The sequence below is a fragment of the Cupressus sempervirens genome, chromosome 4, assembly GCF_028749045.1.
Source record: "Cupressus sempervirens isolate cs-2001-9-10 chromosome 4, ASM2874904v1, whole genome shotgun sequence".
NCBI lineage: Eukaryota > Viridiplantae > Streptophyta > Pinopsida > Cupressales > Cupressaceae > Cupressus > Cupressus sempervirens.
This window is the reverse complement of record NC_143121.1, coordinates 853739352-853758307: the sequence shown is the minus strand read 5'-3', so window position 1 is coordinate 853758307 and position 18956 is coordinate 853739352. Positions and strand designations below refer to the sequence as shown.

Below are 18956 nucleotides of genomic sequence, written 5' to 3'. Positions count from 1 at the left end.
CCAGTCAATTGCCACACCCCGTAGGGTTGCTGAAAATTGCCTGACCCATTCGTTGGCATCTGTGATTCCGTTTGCCCGCCAGATCGTCTCACATGTCTTACAATGTCGGATGGGGTCGGCTGTACCATCGCCCTCAAACTTCGACAACTTTTCTTTGGGTCCCGCCATCACAACATTGGAGGTTTGCACTGTCACACCATAGGTTTGCACTCCCGCACCGATGGTCTGCACTCCCACACCAGAGGTCTGCACTCCCACACCGACGGACTGCACTTCCACATCGGCGGATTGCTCTCCCACATCGGAGGTGTCGACAGCTGCGAACCTTGGTAAAGAAGAAGGATCTTTTGAAGTTGTTTCCCGCGGAAATCTATCCAGGACGAAAAGGTCACTCCACGCTCGTGCTCCCTCGACACTGCGAGCCGTGCGAGTTAATGCTCTTCCGTTTGAATTTTCTTCCCTCGGTGAACACAATTTCAAGAACTCATCCCGTGCTTCTTCCACCAATTCCACCCACTGCCGAGTTTCCTCCAACAATTCTTCTGCACTCTGGTTTCCATCGGCAATCTTCTGAAATCTCCGTCGGCGTTCGGCTTGCTGTGCCAGAATTAAATTCTCTTGCGTAGTACGGGTTCCATCTTTTTCCTTGACCTTATTCCGATCTTTGTTAAGCTGATTTGGCATTGATCTTCCTTCCTCCCACCTTCCAGATTCATAAGGCAACGGCGCCAAACGTTTATCGTATAGGTAAAGAAATCAACACATACCGACAATAATAGCATAATAATATTCGCAATAGTAGATGAATGATCCTTTACAATGCTCCCAGACGGGCTATAAATACTACCGCCGAACCTTCCCGAAGGAGTCCGTCGGCCACAATATTACATCCGCTACAAACTATTTACCGACAACGTCGGCTACAGAATACAGAAACACCGCTGGACATCACCCTGTTGGCTACAGAAACACCACCGGGACCATCCAATCGGCTGACATTTACCTTCAAGAAGAATTCCTTTGGAGGCAACGAGCAGTTGGGGACGGGTGGTCGTAAGAGTTGTTAGTTTTAACTTCTTTATGACTTCTTCAAAGTTTGCAATTAGTCAGGCCACTTGAGACAATTTTATTTATTCAGACCATCATTTGTTTGTTGTTTGTTTGATAGATATGTGTGTGTGAATTGTACTTCTGTGAATAGAAAGACATATAATACAAGTCCAATGAAAGGATTCTGCGTGTGTGCTATTAATGAGAAGTATGAGAGCTGTGCTTGTGAAGGATGTGGTAATCTGTAATGTCCCCATTTTTGGGAGCATTTGAGTTTCTTGGATTAGCCCATCACTTGCCCTTGAGGGCTAAGGCAGTTGGATAGAGGGGTCCTCTTGGCAGAGATCAATGTGTATTCGTCATTTGGATTCAGGTTTGGATTTCATTAGACTTTGCTTGATCATTCACTTACTATTTATAGTAAGTTAATATTTCAGGGAGTCAGGGTTTCTATATATAGGAAGGCACTTGGACGGCCCACAGTTGCAGTGTTGATCTCCTTAATCATTTGGATGGGTGAAAAATGGAGTATTCAATGAAATGTTTCCATTAAGGACACTTTAATGATAATTAAGTAATATAATGTCAAATTATAAAGTTAAAAGGTAACTTATATTCACTGGGTCCATGAGCCTTCATTTAAGTGACTTAAAGTGCAACTAATGGATTATATTTTTGAGGCCAAAATATTAAAATATTTCATAAAGTTAGTGTGCACACAAGTTATATATTTTACAATGGTATCAAAATGCATTTATTATTCATGAATACGAGTGCCCAAACTTGAAGTGTTATTATAAAGTTTAATTAAAAACCTAAAAATGGATTTAGATTCTATTTAGGATATTGGGGTTATATAAAGGTCTAAAAAAGAAAGCAGATTCATTATGGAAGACAATTTATGGCTTGTCCTTTTTGATGAGGGCTGTGTGTGGAAATACACAAGGGTTTGAGTCTATTTCAGCATTGGAAAACGAAACTCTTCAGTGTCTGCAATTTTGAGGCTGTGCAATAGCAGCTGAGATTATTGCTGAGTGTGGTCTTCATCTAGGTGTCCAATTTGAGCTTAATTGTGAAGTTTGTTTGCAAGTTATTCAAGGGTTTGTTTGCTGCACTTTACCAGATTGCGTGCTACAATTGTAACATGGAAATTTGGGCTCTTGAAGGGCATTTTATGCACAAAAGTGGAAGATTTCATCAAGTGTTTGAAGAGTTTGGAAGAGTTTCCTATTGCAGACCTGAAGATTGATCATAGCAGCCATTAAGGGTCATCGAAAAAGCATCTATTAGCGGATTATATGCTGTTGCAGCCATCATTTTTCATCTCACTCGAGGACATGGGGTTTTCCTAGGAGAAATGCTGAGCTTGGGATGCAAGTATCAATCTGTTAGGAGGCGTCCAGGTTGCTGCACTCAATAGCAGCAATTGTGGAATTGAAGAAGGTTCTTTGGGTGCTAAATCAATTCCTTACCAGGTTCTTTAGATTGCTGATAATATTTCCAGAATGGTGTAATCATTTGGTCAATTGGAATTAATAAAACGCTTTAATATGCTTTTGTTAATACATTTCCAGTTAATTTGCATATGAGTAGATAGCTGCAGTTAAATAGTTTGCTTTCATAATTTATATTATGAATTGTTATTTGCCCCTCTATATTGAAAAATAGAAAAAGAGTCACATACATTTGCAAAATACATGAAAGCTTTTCATCATTTGCTTAGTCTGAAAACAAATGAGCCATATGGGTTATTACATAATCAGGTTTAAGACATCATACACCTATTATTTGTTTGAAAAGGGAGTTACAGTGTGGAGTTGAATGCGAATTGTGAAGAAGTTTTGTTTTGTCAGCATTGGTAATGGAATTTTGAAATAGTGTGAGAAGCATGCTTGTTGAAGTGATAACAGCCTTAAGGAAAAGGAAATGTAACCTGTTTTGGAAGTCCAATAATCAAATGTGTCAGTGGATGTAGTTTGATTTTGTTAGCATTGCTTTGATTTTATTACTTCAAATTCATTCTCAGATTGCTGACAAGTCTTCTTTCAGAATTTTCTAATAACAGAAGTTTTTTGAGATTTGTGTGATTTGGACTTACAATTTGCTGAATGATTATTGCTGTGTACATTTGAAGTCTGTTGAAAACAAATTCTTTTCTATTCATATTGGGAAAATTTAAAATATCTTGAGAAATTGTTAACAAAATTGTAACAGATGATTGCAATGTTCTTAGTGTTGTTGCTTTAAGAATATTAGAATTGGGGCTCACTTCATTGTACTGCTATTGTGAAAGAGTTGGTGCTTTCATTAGGAATTTTGCCGATTCCTTGGGTTGGTGCCCTAAAATCTTGTATATTCTTCAATCACGAGGCTGGATTAGGATAGTGGGGATGGATAAATTAATTGGAGTGTGCGTACCCATTCTAGGCCATTAACAAATATGTTTAGGTTGAATGCATTTCATTTGGTGTTAAGTTCCTTCCATCGTCTTCCTATCTCACAAGAGTTGTACAAATCTTCTTAGTAGGCTTCCTTTTAAGGAAATAAATGCCATGAGGAATATATTTTATGTTATGCTGTAATTTGAAACAATAAATTCTTAAAAATGTTTTCAAAGTTGGTTGTAATAGATGCTGCTTTTGAGTTGTATTTTGAGGTAGGTTTTCCAGTTGATTTTATTTGAGATGACTATATTTACTACTAGAGATCTACATTATAGCTGTAAAATATTTATATTTTCCTTTCTAGAAGTATGCCTGATTGTGTCTACTTTTACAGATATGTCATTGATCCAGGCTTTGTGAAGCAACGGCAATACAATCCTGGGACTGGAATGTACTCCCTTGACGTGGTACAGATTAGTCGGTATGTAATTATCTTAGCACTTGTCTAATGAAAAACTATGATTGTTGTTAAATATAAACTTGATATTCATGCTGGTCTGAGAAGTGCAGACCGCACCTTAGTCTTCTCCATTATATCATATGATAGCCTATATATGCACTAGACTTGGCAATGAGACAGGCGGCGATCCTTGGAAGAAATTACATCTTGTACTAACAATAACAATTTGTTATGTTAGTTAAACATTGAATTATTTCCTTTAGGCATCAGTTTCTTCAAGTGGTGTTTGGGCCGACCTAGAGAAGGTCATGTCTCTTTAAGGGAGATGCCCTTTGGTCTTGATATAAAGAGTAGGTATTATTGTAGTTTGAGGACACACAATAATCACAGGTCTGTTTCCTCAAGCTATACTCCTATATGAATTTACTTGCAGATATAAAACAAATTCAGATCAGAATTAAAGGTAACAACTCCTGTTTCAGAACATCAAGAAGACCATCTTCAGCAATAAAAGGATATTGTAAAAGTCTGAAATTTTTTGAATAGAATTTGAAGAAACTTTACAACTCTCTTGATTCTTTTCCTTTCTTTCACATTGTATGCAAAAACATGTCATATTTTCCTCTTTTTCATTTTCTTCCATATGTTTCTTTTGATCTTGTTTTCATTTTTGTTAAGATATCATAGCGTTGGTCAGAATTCAAGGATATACCAGCATGGCAACTGTATGCACATGTGTGTGCATACCAATTGACCATGTAAACTGATATACATGCATACACACACATATGCATACACACATTTTCTTGCCAAGATCATCCTTGTATTGAACTGATATTATCATTATTAAACTAAGCATGAAAATCTAGGAGATCAGATTATATCTATCTCTTGTATCGGGTGGTAAATCCCTGATCAATATCAATTGAATGACAATCATATGGGATCGAGTTATGATCCTCTATATTCAGATTGGAGGCTTTAATGTTGAAATTGGCTTAGGAATTAATCATGCCCTGTAACTATAGGGTCTCTTGATAATTTGTTTGTTGACTAATTAAGTTTATGCCTTCGTGTCTCTTCAAAGAGACATATAGATGAACAGTCACAACCGCCCCTTATATGCCTCTTGATTGCAATATATAGGATGACCGGTCACAAGAAATAGATCATTGAATCAATAAATGTTCTGCCTCTTGGAGATTGAATACCAGTAGTTCTGATTCAGACCTGTGAATTTATATTTAGTATTTTTCAATACTGATTGAGCATTTTTAACATGGTATCAGAGCCAATTTTCTTTTTTTACTGGGAAAATTGCAATAAGGAGTGTGCTAGCAAATTTAACAATGTCAACAGTGAGAAGGATCAAATGCTGGTGGCTGCTGCAAACAATGTGGTTGCATCACCGTGTTGGGACTAATTGTTCTGCCAGTTATAGGGATCCTTGGCCGTGCTGGATTGGGCATATTATTGCCAGAAAGAAATCATGGCCTGACTTGAGACTTAAGTTATTCCTTAATGGCAACCAGGCAACCCTTGCAAAGCCATGCCATTCCATTTTCAGACCCGCCATTCCTTTCCTAGCAGTGTTCAGGAGGTCCAGGTAGTGCCTAAGCCCTGGAGTTGGCAACCATTTCCAGGTTTGTGGGCATTGCATAAATGGAGCTATAAGAGATTGAATTATTTACTACACCTGCCCTTGTCTTCTCAGTGCCATATTCAGAAATGTCCATGACTGTAAGTGACTTTAGACTTGTTTACTGAGTTTTTCGTGATGATTGGATGTGTATGAAGCAGTTGACAGTATATGATGTGTTTCATGTGACTTTGGAGAGAGTCCTTGTTGGATTCCCACTGTTCAACTGATAATTGGGATATATCAGAACTGCAAACATTCATCTGTCATTTACGTTGCACATAGCAGCTTGGTTGTACGTGTTTGGGTATTTGGGTGTGAAGGAGTGTGAAGGAGAATGGGCATTTCTGGTGAACGGGGCATGGGAAATCCAGCCTCGTGATTGAGACCAAAAGTTGTTGGAACAGAGAAGATATCATTGAGTACCAAAGGTCGAATGATGTATGTGAGGATGAAAATACCCATGAATGAATTATTCGCATATAGCGGTAATGATCCGTTGAGTGATGTGTCATTTCCTGATCTCCTCCCTCATGCGATTTATGTTGGAGTAAGCAATATATACAAATGGTTAACATCCAGCAAGTGAGAGTTGGGAGTTCAATTTCCAGTCTCAAAAACTGCCCATCATCTACGACAGCTTGTATTGTGGACTCCAAGCTTGCCATGGTTCATACCAATACCTATTTGCAGGGTATATCATTGCTGTTTCCTTTGGGTGTCGATTTGATGTAGTTTGGGCAATGTTGAAGCAATAGAGTCAGGAGGCTGAGACTAAACAGAAATTACTATATCATCTCAAGTGATGCATCACAACACCTGAGACAATGAATATAATTTATCAAGTAGTAAACATCTACAACACTGATCGATCAATGGCATCAACAGATCAATACCATAATTGGCTATTATGAAGTCAATCCAACAACGATTATAATTTGCAAAGGATGCGTTAACTAATAGTTATGCAATAGCACATTGATCACATTCAAAATGTAGTTAACATCAAACAATTGCGTTGCTTCAACCTCGTGACTCTTCACTAATATAAGAGGACATTTGGGTTGTCTTCTTAAATTATCAAAGGAGATACAATAATATTCACATTGATGATAACCGTCAGGAAATAGAGAGGATAATATTGCAGGAGGATATTCTCATATTGTGAAGTAGATACGCAGTCAAGGCATATCAATATATATATATATATATATATATATATATATATAGGCATCTCAGGTTGATCGATAAAGGCAAGATCGATATACATTGATGAAGACTCATACATTTCAGGCAGATCTACATGTATGTTCATACTCGGATCGATATTTCTTCTGCGGATGGATACTTGAAATCACCCACAAAATGATTAATGATAATGTTTGGACATATGCCAATCAAGTGCTACCACAACCTTTATATGTGGTCGATCCTTAGACTACATAGATTTGACCTTAGTAAGATCCACTAGAATGAAAAGAGGATTGAAAGAGAGATATAAGATTCAAAGAGAGTGAACTTCTTCATTGAGTATCATCTGAAAAGATGTATTTGTAATTTTTCAAAGAAATCAAGATAAGGTCGAAATCTTAAAGAATTTGTAAAAACATTTGGAGCTGATCGTTATAACTTTCTTGAAGATTCTTGTCAACAAAATAATAGTTGAGCTATTTCAAGTTGAGTTTGAACGGGATGATTAAAAGAAAAATCATAAGTGCTATTAAAAGTTATAACAGACACAAATCAATCCTACTTGGACATATATTGGTGAAGATGTAAAGCCAATATTAATGGAAAAGAAGAATGGTACATTAGGCATGCTACTAAACAATGTGCAGGACTGAATCTTATGACAGTAGCTCTAAAGAAGTTTTCATTAGTAATCTGGTGTTCATGCTCGAGACTACTGGATCAAGTTATCTTCTATGATCAGAATTATGAGTATCCTTCTATAATGAGAGAGAGTTTGACACATCCGTTAGAGGTAAACTTAGAAGTCAGAAGGTTGATGCATGAACTTGGAGATTCAGAAGGGAGTCACTATAGAATGAATGTCTGATATAGTAAGCGGATACATTTCAAGAAGCAACAGTCAGGTCATGAAAACATTTCTACTTAATTTATGCTTTTAAATTTGATATAATGAGGCTCGTAGTTTTAGCCTGGAATTAGATGGCAACATCAACATTGATAGAGCCTTGATCTGAAATGATCTAATGGGTTTTCATTTGGTCAGGAATAAATTACAAGTATCATGAATCTATTGCTGTGATTCCAATGCTTAGACAGCCACCCCAAGAATTCATCCAGGAAGACTAGCATGGTTGAGATGAAAGGTGTGTAGTGATAACTATTGCACCACAGGTTATCCCTGCATGATAAGAGAAAGAACAATCAATAACAAATATGCAAATGGTGAAAGTGTTTTAAACTGAGTCAGCTCATGGTAGTCCATTGTATTGGTGTTGTTGTCAAGTTGAGCGGTGGGATGACACTCTATCATCAGGATGCTCAGTGGCTAAACGATGATTTCCCAAGCCTAATCTCAGGGTATGGAGGGCCTTTCTCAATTGAGTTTGTGTGTAGATACTTAAGGGTACACAGTTTGGAGGTTAAGCCCTTGATAATGCTTCTCCTCTCCACCAGATGCCAAGGCTTGCTCAAAACAAAGATATGATCTGCATTCGAATATCTTATAAGAACGAGTATTTTACTTATATGAATTTGATATCTCAAGTTGAATATATGTTAGATGGTTAATATCGTTAATCAGTTATTTTCTTTTTAGTTATTCTGTTATACCCATTGATTCTTTTCCATCTGAATAGGTAAAGTGGTTGTAAATTCGTCTTCATGTGATTATGAAAAATAATGTATCTTTATTAGTAGAAAATGATCTCTCTTTCCATTGAGTCACGGTTATAGTGGCAACTATTGTAATATTCTTGTCTTAATGTAATAGAGAAGAAGCTAATCTTGACTGAGGATATTCTATCAAACAATTGGTATGTATTCCCGAGTCTTAACATTTGGCACTGCTGTAAGGAATCCAGCTCCAGGGAGTACAGAAATATGACTCATAGACTTTCTAAACAATATATAAATACTCAGGAAATGACAGTATGGATTTATATTATTCACTTTTGCAGCAAGTTTAATACAATGGTATAAGCATTCAGAATCATGTATAAGTAATAACTAAAAGCATTTCAACATACTGTCTATATTCACATCTTTACTTCAAGTTTGTAAACATAGATAATGATAAATGGAACCTGGTTCAGGCATGGGAAGCTGGAAATCCGCACTCTCCAAGGGCTGTGATCCTGGAACTGTCAACTCTAAATGCTCCAACATGCTTGGCGGTATTACTGGTATCACTTCCTGTGAGTGCAATTGCAACTGCTGTAACTAATACTCAGATCTCTGACGTTGCTGACCCTTATGCACCTTGCTGTTTATAGTGGTAATTGCTGACTGAAATGTGTACCATTGAATATGACTCGACTTCCACGTACGTGGCCTGCAGATTTCACAATCACGTCCCAAATCTCCTACCCACGGAAATGGCTGTCTGCTAATACTGAACGCTGTCCAAGAATAACAGTCAACTCAAAACAAAAGATTCACTATTTACTGTAGCCGACTACTTCCACTGAACTTCTTTCTGTCGTCAAGCTTTAATCCTCTAAAACTCCAACATATATCTTACTGACCTGGCGTGTGAGTTACTGTAGTCGGTAAATGATTGTAAATGAGCCGACGGGTAGGATAGTATGAATTATTTGTTATGTGGCCGACTTGTGCCAGACGGGTTTCTTCGGGAACCTTTCGAAAGGCCCTTTGGTGAGTATATATACTTTCTTCGGGAAGCATTGTAATCATCATCAAGCATAATGTAATGTTTTGGCATATGCGAATAAAGGAAGTTCTGCTATTTCCATCTATTGTCTGTGTGCATCAATCAATTAATCTATGTGGTAAACATTTGGTGCCATTGCCCGATGAACCTGGTACAACGACAGAGGGATGAAGACTAAATGCTGAATCAGTTGAACAAGAATAAGAATAAGTTGAAGGAAAATGACGAATTATGCGCAGTGTAGGAAAATTTAATTTTGGCACAACAGGCTGAACACAGAGGAAGATTTTGGCAAGTTACCGATGGACATAGAAGCACTGGAAAATTGTTGGAAGAGACTCAATAGTGGCTCAATTTGGTAGAGGAAGCAAGGGAGGAGTTTCTGAACCTGTATATGCCGAGGGAAGTGAATCTAGACGGAAGGGGATCAACTCGCACAACTCGGAGTGCCAAGGGAGCACGAGCGTGGAGTGAACTCTTCATTCGAGATATACTTCCGGAACAGACAGCTTCGGTTTACGAAAACCCTTCTTCACACAACAACACGGGTGTCAAAAACAACACAGGTATCGAAAACAGCACGGGTGTTGGAAGCAGCGCGGGTGTCGAAAACAACGCAGGTGTTGGAAATAGCGTGGGTGTGGAAAACAGCGCGAGTGTGCGGAACAGTGCAGGTGTGAATAGTGCAGGTGTACAAAACAGCGCGGGTATTCAGAATAGCGCGGGAGTGCAAAACAACGCAGGTACACAACAAAACCCACAACATCCAGTAATAATGGTAGGACCAAAAGAAAAGTTGCCTAAATTTGATGGTGAAGGAACCGCTGATCCAATTCGACATTATAAAACATGTGAAACGATCTGCAGGGCGACTGGCATAATAGATACAAACGAATGGGTCCGACAGTTTCCGGCCACCCTACGAGGTGTTGCGATTGATTGGTTTACTGATACAGATCCACAAAAGTTAAACAGTTGGGATAATATTAAGGAGTTTATTGCAGAATTTCAAATATTGCGCGACGATAATGAGATTGTAGCAGAGATATTCAATACTAAGCAAGGGAAGAATGAAACAGTTCGAGTCTTCGCCAGGAAGTTGAAGGATCTGATCAATAAGATGGAGAATAAGCTGGCTGATGGGCCACAAAAGAGATGGTTCATGGAAGGCCTTCACCCAAAGCTGCGAAAGAAGATGAAGATCGTGGCACCATCGATATACATTAAAGCGTACAATCGGGCAATGAACCTCGAAAGTGAGCAGAAGACAAAGAAGAAGAAGAAGAGTAGCTCGTCTGATTCAGATGACGAGGAACCTTCAGGAGAAGATAGCAGCAATGATGAAGGTAGCAGCAAGAAGGTCCGCGCACTTCAAAAGGACATGATTCAGATAATAAAGGAGTTCAAGAACATGCACAAGGAGACTAAAGGTAATGAGCTATGGTGCACGGAGTGCAAGAAAGAAGGCCATACGAAGGGATCTTGCCCAAAAGATCAATTTTGTGAGATTTGTCAGATCATGGGACATTCGATAAAGGAATGCCCTTTCAACCTAAAATCAAGAGCACCACAGCAAGTGTTCCTCACGCAGGAGGCGTTTGCGTCAGGAGGGAGTGGGAACACCAGTACAGAAGGTGCCACATCGAGTGGATACAAAAACAACCGGCGCTATCAAAACAACAACAATAGCAGCAACAACAATAATGGCGGGAGGAGTCGAATTCAGTATGATGCGAATGGCTGGCCGATAGTTCAATGCCGTGCATGCAACCTGTGGGGTCACTTCGCACGAGAGTGCACAACGGCGAACACACCGAAGTTGTTATGCCAATGGTGTGGACCTGGTGACCATGATGATGCTAAGTGCCCAAAGTCTAGAGTAAACTTGATTAGCATCGGGATGGACGAGGAAGAGGTTCTAGGAATCACTCTGAAGTAGGCAAAGCTATACCCCGATCCAATGGAGGAAAAGAAGAGATTGGAGGAAGCATGGGCAGAGATCTAGAGAGCAACGTAGGCAGAAACGATACACATGAAGGAAACGACTAGTACCTTCGCGCAAAACTGTGCAGAACAGAACATTGTACGGCAAATATTACAAACCGAGGTACCCGTCAAGATAAATGATCTGATACTCACTATGCCTCAACTCCGTAAGACACTCAAGAATATAGTTCCAATTGCTAAGCAACCAATAGAGCAAGGAAGGGAGATAGAAGGTAGCACAAGTGTAGAAGATTCGATGTTGTTAGCCCTTTCATCTGGATGCCATTCGGCGGTTGTCGAAATGGGCATTCTCGGGACTGTGCTGACGGACACGATTGTGGACGGAGGGTCCGGTGTCAATGTGCTACCAGAAGATACTTGGAAAAAGTTAGGACAACCAACATTGTGGCCACCTACATTCTAGCTGCTAATAGCCGATCAACATGGAATCAAGCCATTGGGAGTCTTGACAGCGCAACCAGTGACGATTGGAACATAGCGGTTCTTGTTGGACTTTGTCGTGATCCCACTGAAGCAGAAAGGATACGATGCTATTCTAGGTTCGGGGTGGCTGATACAAGCCAAGGCGAAGCACGATTGGAAGAAAAATGCTTTATCACTTGAAAGCAAAGGGCGGAAGTATGTCATCGATCTACATACTCAAATGGTCGAGGAAGAAGCTCTATTGTCAGATTTCGAAGAAGAAGAGGGTGAAAGGAGATAGAGTATGGAACCAGATCAGTTAGGGAGTCCTACGATTGGAAGGAGATGACGATTTGGATTCAGTAAATGGTCTTTACCATTGGCAAATAGAGGACTATGAATTGTTTCAGAGTTGCAATGTACTGACAATAGAGGATGGACACAGCGTTGCTGAATTTCCAAGGGAATTCGCCGAGATAAAGGAAGGAAATGCGCCATTGGATGTGACACCTGCACATAAGTTCACTAAAGAGGAACCTATCAAATATAACGAAGCCACACTGCAGACCATGAATTTGGGAGACGAAGTCGAACCATGAAACATACTAGTGGGAGACAATTGGGACCCAGTACTGAAGGTAGTGGCATTGAAGATATTTTTGGAGTATAAGGATGTGTTTGCATGGACATATAAAGACCTGAAAGGAGTACCCCCGGATTTGTGTGTACACCGCATCCCCTTGATTGAAGGAGCAGTACCTATACGGAAGTGGCCCTACAGGATGAACAAGAACTATGTGGCACGGGTCCTGGAGGAAATCAACTGGATGCTGGAGGCCGACATTATTTTCAAGGTGTAGGCTAGTGAGTGGGTGTCGCCCATAGTAATCTCGCTGAAGGACACCACTCAGATCTAGATATGTGTCGACAGTCACCATCAAGGATCCATTTCCGATTCCATTCACGGAGAACATCTTGGAGGAGGTAGTGGGACACGAGATCTACTCGTTCATGGATGGCTTTTTTGGATACAATCAGATTTCAATCATAGAGGAGGACAAACTAAAGACGACATTTGTCATAGAAGATGGGGTGTACGCCTATAATCGGATGCCATTTTGTTTGTGCAATGTGCCTACGACATTCCAGCGGATCATACTCCACATCTTTGATAAGATGTTCGTTGAAAATTTGAAGGCATTTTTGGATGATTGGTCGGTATTCAGTGCGGAGGACAAACGTCTGGCAGCATTGGGCGAATGTATGGAGAGATGCCGAAGTGCGTGCTTGGCCCTAAATCCGAAGAAGTGCAGTTTTATGGTTCTGCAGGGAAGGTTGCTTGGACACATAGTCTATAAGGAGGGATTGAAGACAGATTCGGATCAGGTGAGTCATATTGGAGATGCAACCGCCTACCAATATAACAGAGGTAAAATCTTTTCTCGGACATATAGGCTATTATAGACGGTACATCAATTTTTTTGCCAAGGTAGCATATCCGTTGGACAGGCTAACATGCAAAGGAGAATCGTTTCGATGGAAAAAGGAACAGGATGAAGCATTTGAAGGACTCAAAGTACGACTGGCTACGACACCCATTTTGGCGTATCCGGATTGGAATAAGAAGTTTCATGTTCATGTCGATGCATCGAACTATGCGATTGGAGCAACCCTCGTGTAGACAGGAAGCCACGGGTTGGATCACCCGATCTACTTTGCTAGTCGCCTATCAAAAGTCGAATAGAATTGCAGTACAACCGAACGAGAAGCGTTTGGAATGGTCTATGCCATGCAAAAATTTCGCCATTACTTGCTGGCTACTTCGTTCGTGTTTTATGTCGACCATCAGGCCCTGTTGTATATGATCAATAAATAGGTTATTCAGGGAAGAATCAGCCGTTGGTTACTTCTACTGCAGGAGTTTACCTTAAAGATTATTATACGGCCAGGGAAGAAACATGTTAGCGCAAACCACCTCTCGAGAATTAAAATAGGGGAACCGGCATATGGGGTGAATAACGACTTTCCTAATGCGCAGTTGTTTCAGATTGCAGTACTGTCGGCATGGTACATAAGCATTGGAGAGTACCTTTCGACAAGCCAGTTCCCAAGTGAAATGCCACCAAATGAAAGGCGTAAGTTAATAATTAGTCGTACCTTCCAGTTGATCAATGGATTGCTCTAAAAAATGGGGCCTAATCACATTCTACGAAGGTGTGTGTTAGAGGAAGAAATACAATGGGTACTAAAGGAAGCACATGAGGGTCCAGTAGGAGGACACATGGGACCTGATACCACGGCATGGAAGATATTGCTAGCAGGACTGTGGTGGCCAACAGTGTACGACGACGCACGGGAATGGGTCGTCGGGTGTGACACATGCCAATGGGTGGGGAAGCTTCTCAAGAGAGATTTCATGCCACTGTACCCGTCCCACGCTCAAGAATTTTTTGAAAGATGGGGGCTGGATTTCATTGGACCTTTGAAGGTGAGCAGAATTAGGAGGTGCCGATACATTGTCGTGGCGACAAAGTACCTAACCAAATGGGTGGAGGCACGTGCATTACCAGATAACTTGGCGGTAAGCACAACAAAATTTATTTACGAGAAAATTATTACTAGGTACGGTATTTCGTTGTAGTTAACAACTGATAGAGGTGGACATTTTGTAAACCATGTTATTCGACTGCTCACTACGGAGTTCAAGATTTATCATTCATTATCAAGTCCGTACTATCCAAGAGCGAACGGACAAGCTGAGGCTACCAACAAGATCTTGGTGTCCATTATTTACAAATCTTGTGCTGTCAAAGGTGAAGATTGGGAAGAAAAATTACCCTCTACTCTTTGGGCTTACTGTACGACGTACAAGTTGATGACGGGGCACACACCGTTTCAATTGATGTTCGGCCAGGAGGTAGTAGTACCAACGAAATTCATGATTCCGAGCCTAAGGATAGCACTGGAAAACAAGTTGGGCGATATGAAAAGCCTAAGGGAGCAGCTGTATAAATTGAACAAGCTCGAGGAGAAACAATTGTTGGCGTAGTGGGCAACAGAGGTAACACAGAACAGGCGTAAGGCGTGGCACGATAAACACCTCAAATTTAACAGGTTTCAACCAGGTTAGTGGGTGTTGAAGTATGACGGGAGGAACGAAGTTAAACTAGGCAAATTCAAAGTTAGATGGGTTGGGCCATACTAGATCTGATATGTAGGGGATAATGGAGCAATAAAATTGTGGACTTTGGTTGGACAAGAAGCGCCTCATGCAGTGAACGGCTCGAAGTTGAAGATATTCCATGTCCGAAAGACCCCCTCGTTGCAGAATGAAGTCTGAATGACCCCTTTGTCGTTGTAGAATGACGAAGCTCGGGGGGACAATTAAGTTTGCTATTATCAGTTTAAAATTTTTTTTTTTTAAAAAAAAGAGAGGAAAAAAAACACTGTACGGCTTTTTAAATGAATGTCATTGTACGGATTTTTTAAGGCTTATAAGTTCAATTGTAGAGCACCAGTGTACGGATTCCAAGCAGATTGGCAGAGTACGGATTTGGAATTTCATTGCAAGGTAGCGTACGGATTTTGGGAGCCCAGTCATCGTACAGTTTTTCTGTATTCATCATATATTTTATAAAATCTGATTACTGTACGATGTACGGATTTTGGAGGGCATTTGGACTTCAAGTGCAAAACTGACGTACGGAAAATGCATAGTAGGATGCAGTGTGCAGATTGAAGACAGCATACGGATTTTCTAAGTCATTCATTTTGAGATTACTATACGGATTTCCTTGGTTCATTCGGTGTACGGATTTTGAAGTCTTTAGATGGTGAGGCTGTACAGATTTTATAAGTGTATGAAGGGTCAAGTTCACCATACGGAATTCTAAAGGGCACTGTATGGTTTTAATATCATTCACCGTACGGCAGATTTTTCATCATTCCCAGTGTATGGAAATTGCAAACTTGGGTGTAGTGTACAGATTTGGCAACTAGTATCAAATACCATCTAGTTAGATTGGTGTACGGATTCTAACACCAGCGTACGGATTTTAAAGCCATTTTTTCCTATACGGAATTCAAAATATCTCTGTCATACGAATTTTAGCATAGGTTGATCGCTCTAGTATCACCAACGTATGGATTAAGGAAGACCTGTAACTTGCAAATTTTCGTACAGCTTTCCTAGGCAAAGCATGGCGTAGGACTTTTAAGGTTTTTCTGTGAGTAGATTTCACCTGTTAGCTGCTTGTGTGCTAGATTCTGGAAGGGGTTTTTCAGTGGATTTTGAAGGATTAAGAGGGATATTGCTGCAGTACGGGTTTTACATAAGGGAGGGATATCGAAGCATCTGAAGGCGTCAAGGCTTTTGAGGTTCTAGAGACTAAAATCCGTAGGGAATAGGAGTTATGTGAGCTGTATGGATTCTTCTTTTTGGTACTGTATGGCTTTTGAAAGCTTTCAAAAGGATTCAAATTGTATGGTCCCTGTACGGTTGATTACTCAAAGGCAATTCTACTTCAGCACTGTACAGAATTATTACTGGACGTTACCATACGGATCCATACGCTTGCAAAAAGGGAAGTATAAAAACTGACCTAACCATATATGGAGTCTGCAGGCAAACGAAAGTGGAAAAAGCAACTGGAACAGTTTGAAGTTGGGGAGGGCATGAACATGTCTTGTGCGGGGAATTAGAATGAAGGCACTAGCAACAAGCAGAAGTGGAAAGCCCCTGACACTTGCAGCAACCGAAATCACACCACAAACTATACAATTCGAGGGGTTGAGTGGAATGGACTGCAGAAGATGGTGGCAAGAAACCCCTGACACGCATCCAGTAAAAGCCAACATCAGAAGAGCACAAGTGGAATGGGCTATTCGGATGCCTGTTTTTTGCATTCGAGATTATGAAGGGTTCCTATGCGCTATGATTGAGACCTATGGCAGAGCTTCTCGGGGGAGCATATTTGAGTATTTGGACAGGGACTTGATGCTCTCATTCAAGGCAGTTGATTTCACACGAGTCTTTGGCATTCTAGGGCCGCAGGGCAAAAAGGTTCAACCGAAGAAAATTTATACGGAGGTAAAGCTATTTTTGATTAGAGTGGTATGTGGAGATATGACGGAAGCAGAGCAGATGGCATTGGCTATGACATTGAAGGGAAGGGGTTTAAAGAAAATAGACATTCAGGAAGGACCATGTTGATGCCTGATGGACTTTGTCAAGAGCAGGCTTATGGGATCATCTAGGGCATCTGATATCTCATTTTCGTAGGTGTCTATGATGAATGGAATAATGAACGAAAAGGTGTACGATTGGGCGTCTGTGCTGGCCGAGTGTATGCATGAGTTCATGACTCTCTAGCATGAGACATTCTATATGCCTCACTACGCCATTGGTCTCTTCCTTGATGTGGCAGCATGGATGATTCCATGAGTTGGAGGCAAAATCGGGACCACTTGCTCCCGGAGAACCTCCTATTATGCGGTGGAAGCACTTGGATACAACCACTAGGCAGAAGGGTTCTGCAGGGCAGAAGAGACCTCGGATGGACACGGGAGGTGATACGGATAGCGGCCGACAGGAGACATCTTAGGAGGAGAACAGTGTAGGGGACGAAGAAGGGGAAGAAGATGATGATGAGGAGGTTTAGGTTGTCACGGCTACCTCGTTACTGTTTCCGCGAAATACAATTCCTATTACTTCCTGTTTGGTGCCAGCAGGTCTACACATGGCTCATATTCCAGGGTTTGGACAGACAAGGTGGCCAGTACTGATGACTGGTGCACCCTAGCAGGCAGTCACAGTAGTAGCACCATGGCAGCACGGGGTAAGGCCTTCTCCTGTCAGGCTGAGAGTTGGGTTTGCCGTAGGGTTTGCTCAAACGACAGTGCCCGTCAGCCGAGGAACTTTTTCAGCCCCTGCTGAAGCACTCCCGGTAGCAGCACCAGTGGCACTTGCCGTAGCACAGCCAACAGTGGAAGTGGAACCTGCCGTAGCTCAACCAGCAGGAGTTGAGGCACCTATAGTAGAGAGCCTGCCAGACAGAGGGGAGGAGACAACCTTGGAGGTAACTGATCTCCTAGTACCGGAGATAGCAGAGAGACAGAGAACGTCGGGCGTACACTTGGATGTCGTAGGATTTGATGCAGTGGTGACGGTGGATGCAACACTGTTGGCATCCCCTGAGCGAGATAGGGAGAGTCGACTTCAGGAGGTCAGTACTTTTTTGAGCATGTGGTTTCACCGTACTCCGACTCCCTGGATGGCTTATTTGCAAACTCCTACGCGAGATGATAGTTTTGAGGTAGACACTTAGCCTCAGGTAGCAAGGCCAGTTCCAGATGGTGGACTATCACACAGTACTGTTGAGCATATGGCAGGTGCCGTGGAGATGGCTATGGGTACGCATGAACATCCATTAGAGCGTAGAACAGGAATGAACGAGGCATTTCTTGCCGACTTCACCACTCTGGCAGTCCGGGCTTGTCAGGTGTTGGACTCGACGAAGGCTCAGGCATTGGATTCGATTGTGAAGGAGCTGGAGGGAGTCATCTCATTTATGCGACTAGGATGCCCAGCTGCCTTGACGGTTTGTTTTGAGGACTGGGGATGGTTGAATGTAGAGATTGATGAGATGCGTCGAGATTGGGCCACTACGGCAGATTTTGGTGTGGACAGTCGGGTTGAGGTTCTGCTCCAGGCGATAGTCAAGTTGCATAGGGAGGCGTACTACACTCTTTGGAGGGGTTAGGTGAATTAGGTAGCAGCTGAGAGAGCTCGGGAGGAGTCAACTATCAGGTTGGCTTCAGAGAGGGCAGCCTGGGAATCTGAGAGGGCGGCCTACCAATCTGAGAGGGAAGCCTTGTTAGTCAAACAAAGGCAGTTGGCAGCAGAGGAGTAGTTGGTAGCAAAGAAGGTGCAGGCGTCAATAGAAAAGGAGAAAGAAATGGGAGAAGTTGGAGCAATGATGCAGTCTACGCTGGAGCTTCAAATGGAAGCAGAGGCAGAGTTGAAGGTTTGGAAGGAACATGTCTACAAGCTTCGGGCTAAGCTGAGTGATCTGAGAGCACGGGCATGTCCTGTTGCATAGTATCTTGGTCATTAGTTGCATAATTTTGTTGTATGGTCGTTAGGAGACGAGT

The 18956-nt window shown here is 41.4% G+C and overlaps 1 protein-coding gene across 1 annotated transcript in view; it reads left to right on the top strand.

Moving 5' to 3' along the window:
* Positions 1-18956, top strand: part of LOC149564066 (RNA helicase family protein) — a 280646-nt gene that overhangs the window by 101387 nt on the left and 160303 nt on the right. Inside the window, exon 8 of the mRNA XM_089827161.1 lies at positions 3829-3915. Coding sequence (XP_089683287.1) covers positions 3829-3915 — 87 coding nt within the window. The remainder of the gene's footprint in view (positions 1-3828; positions 3916-18956) is intronic.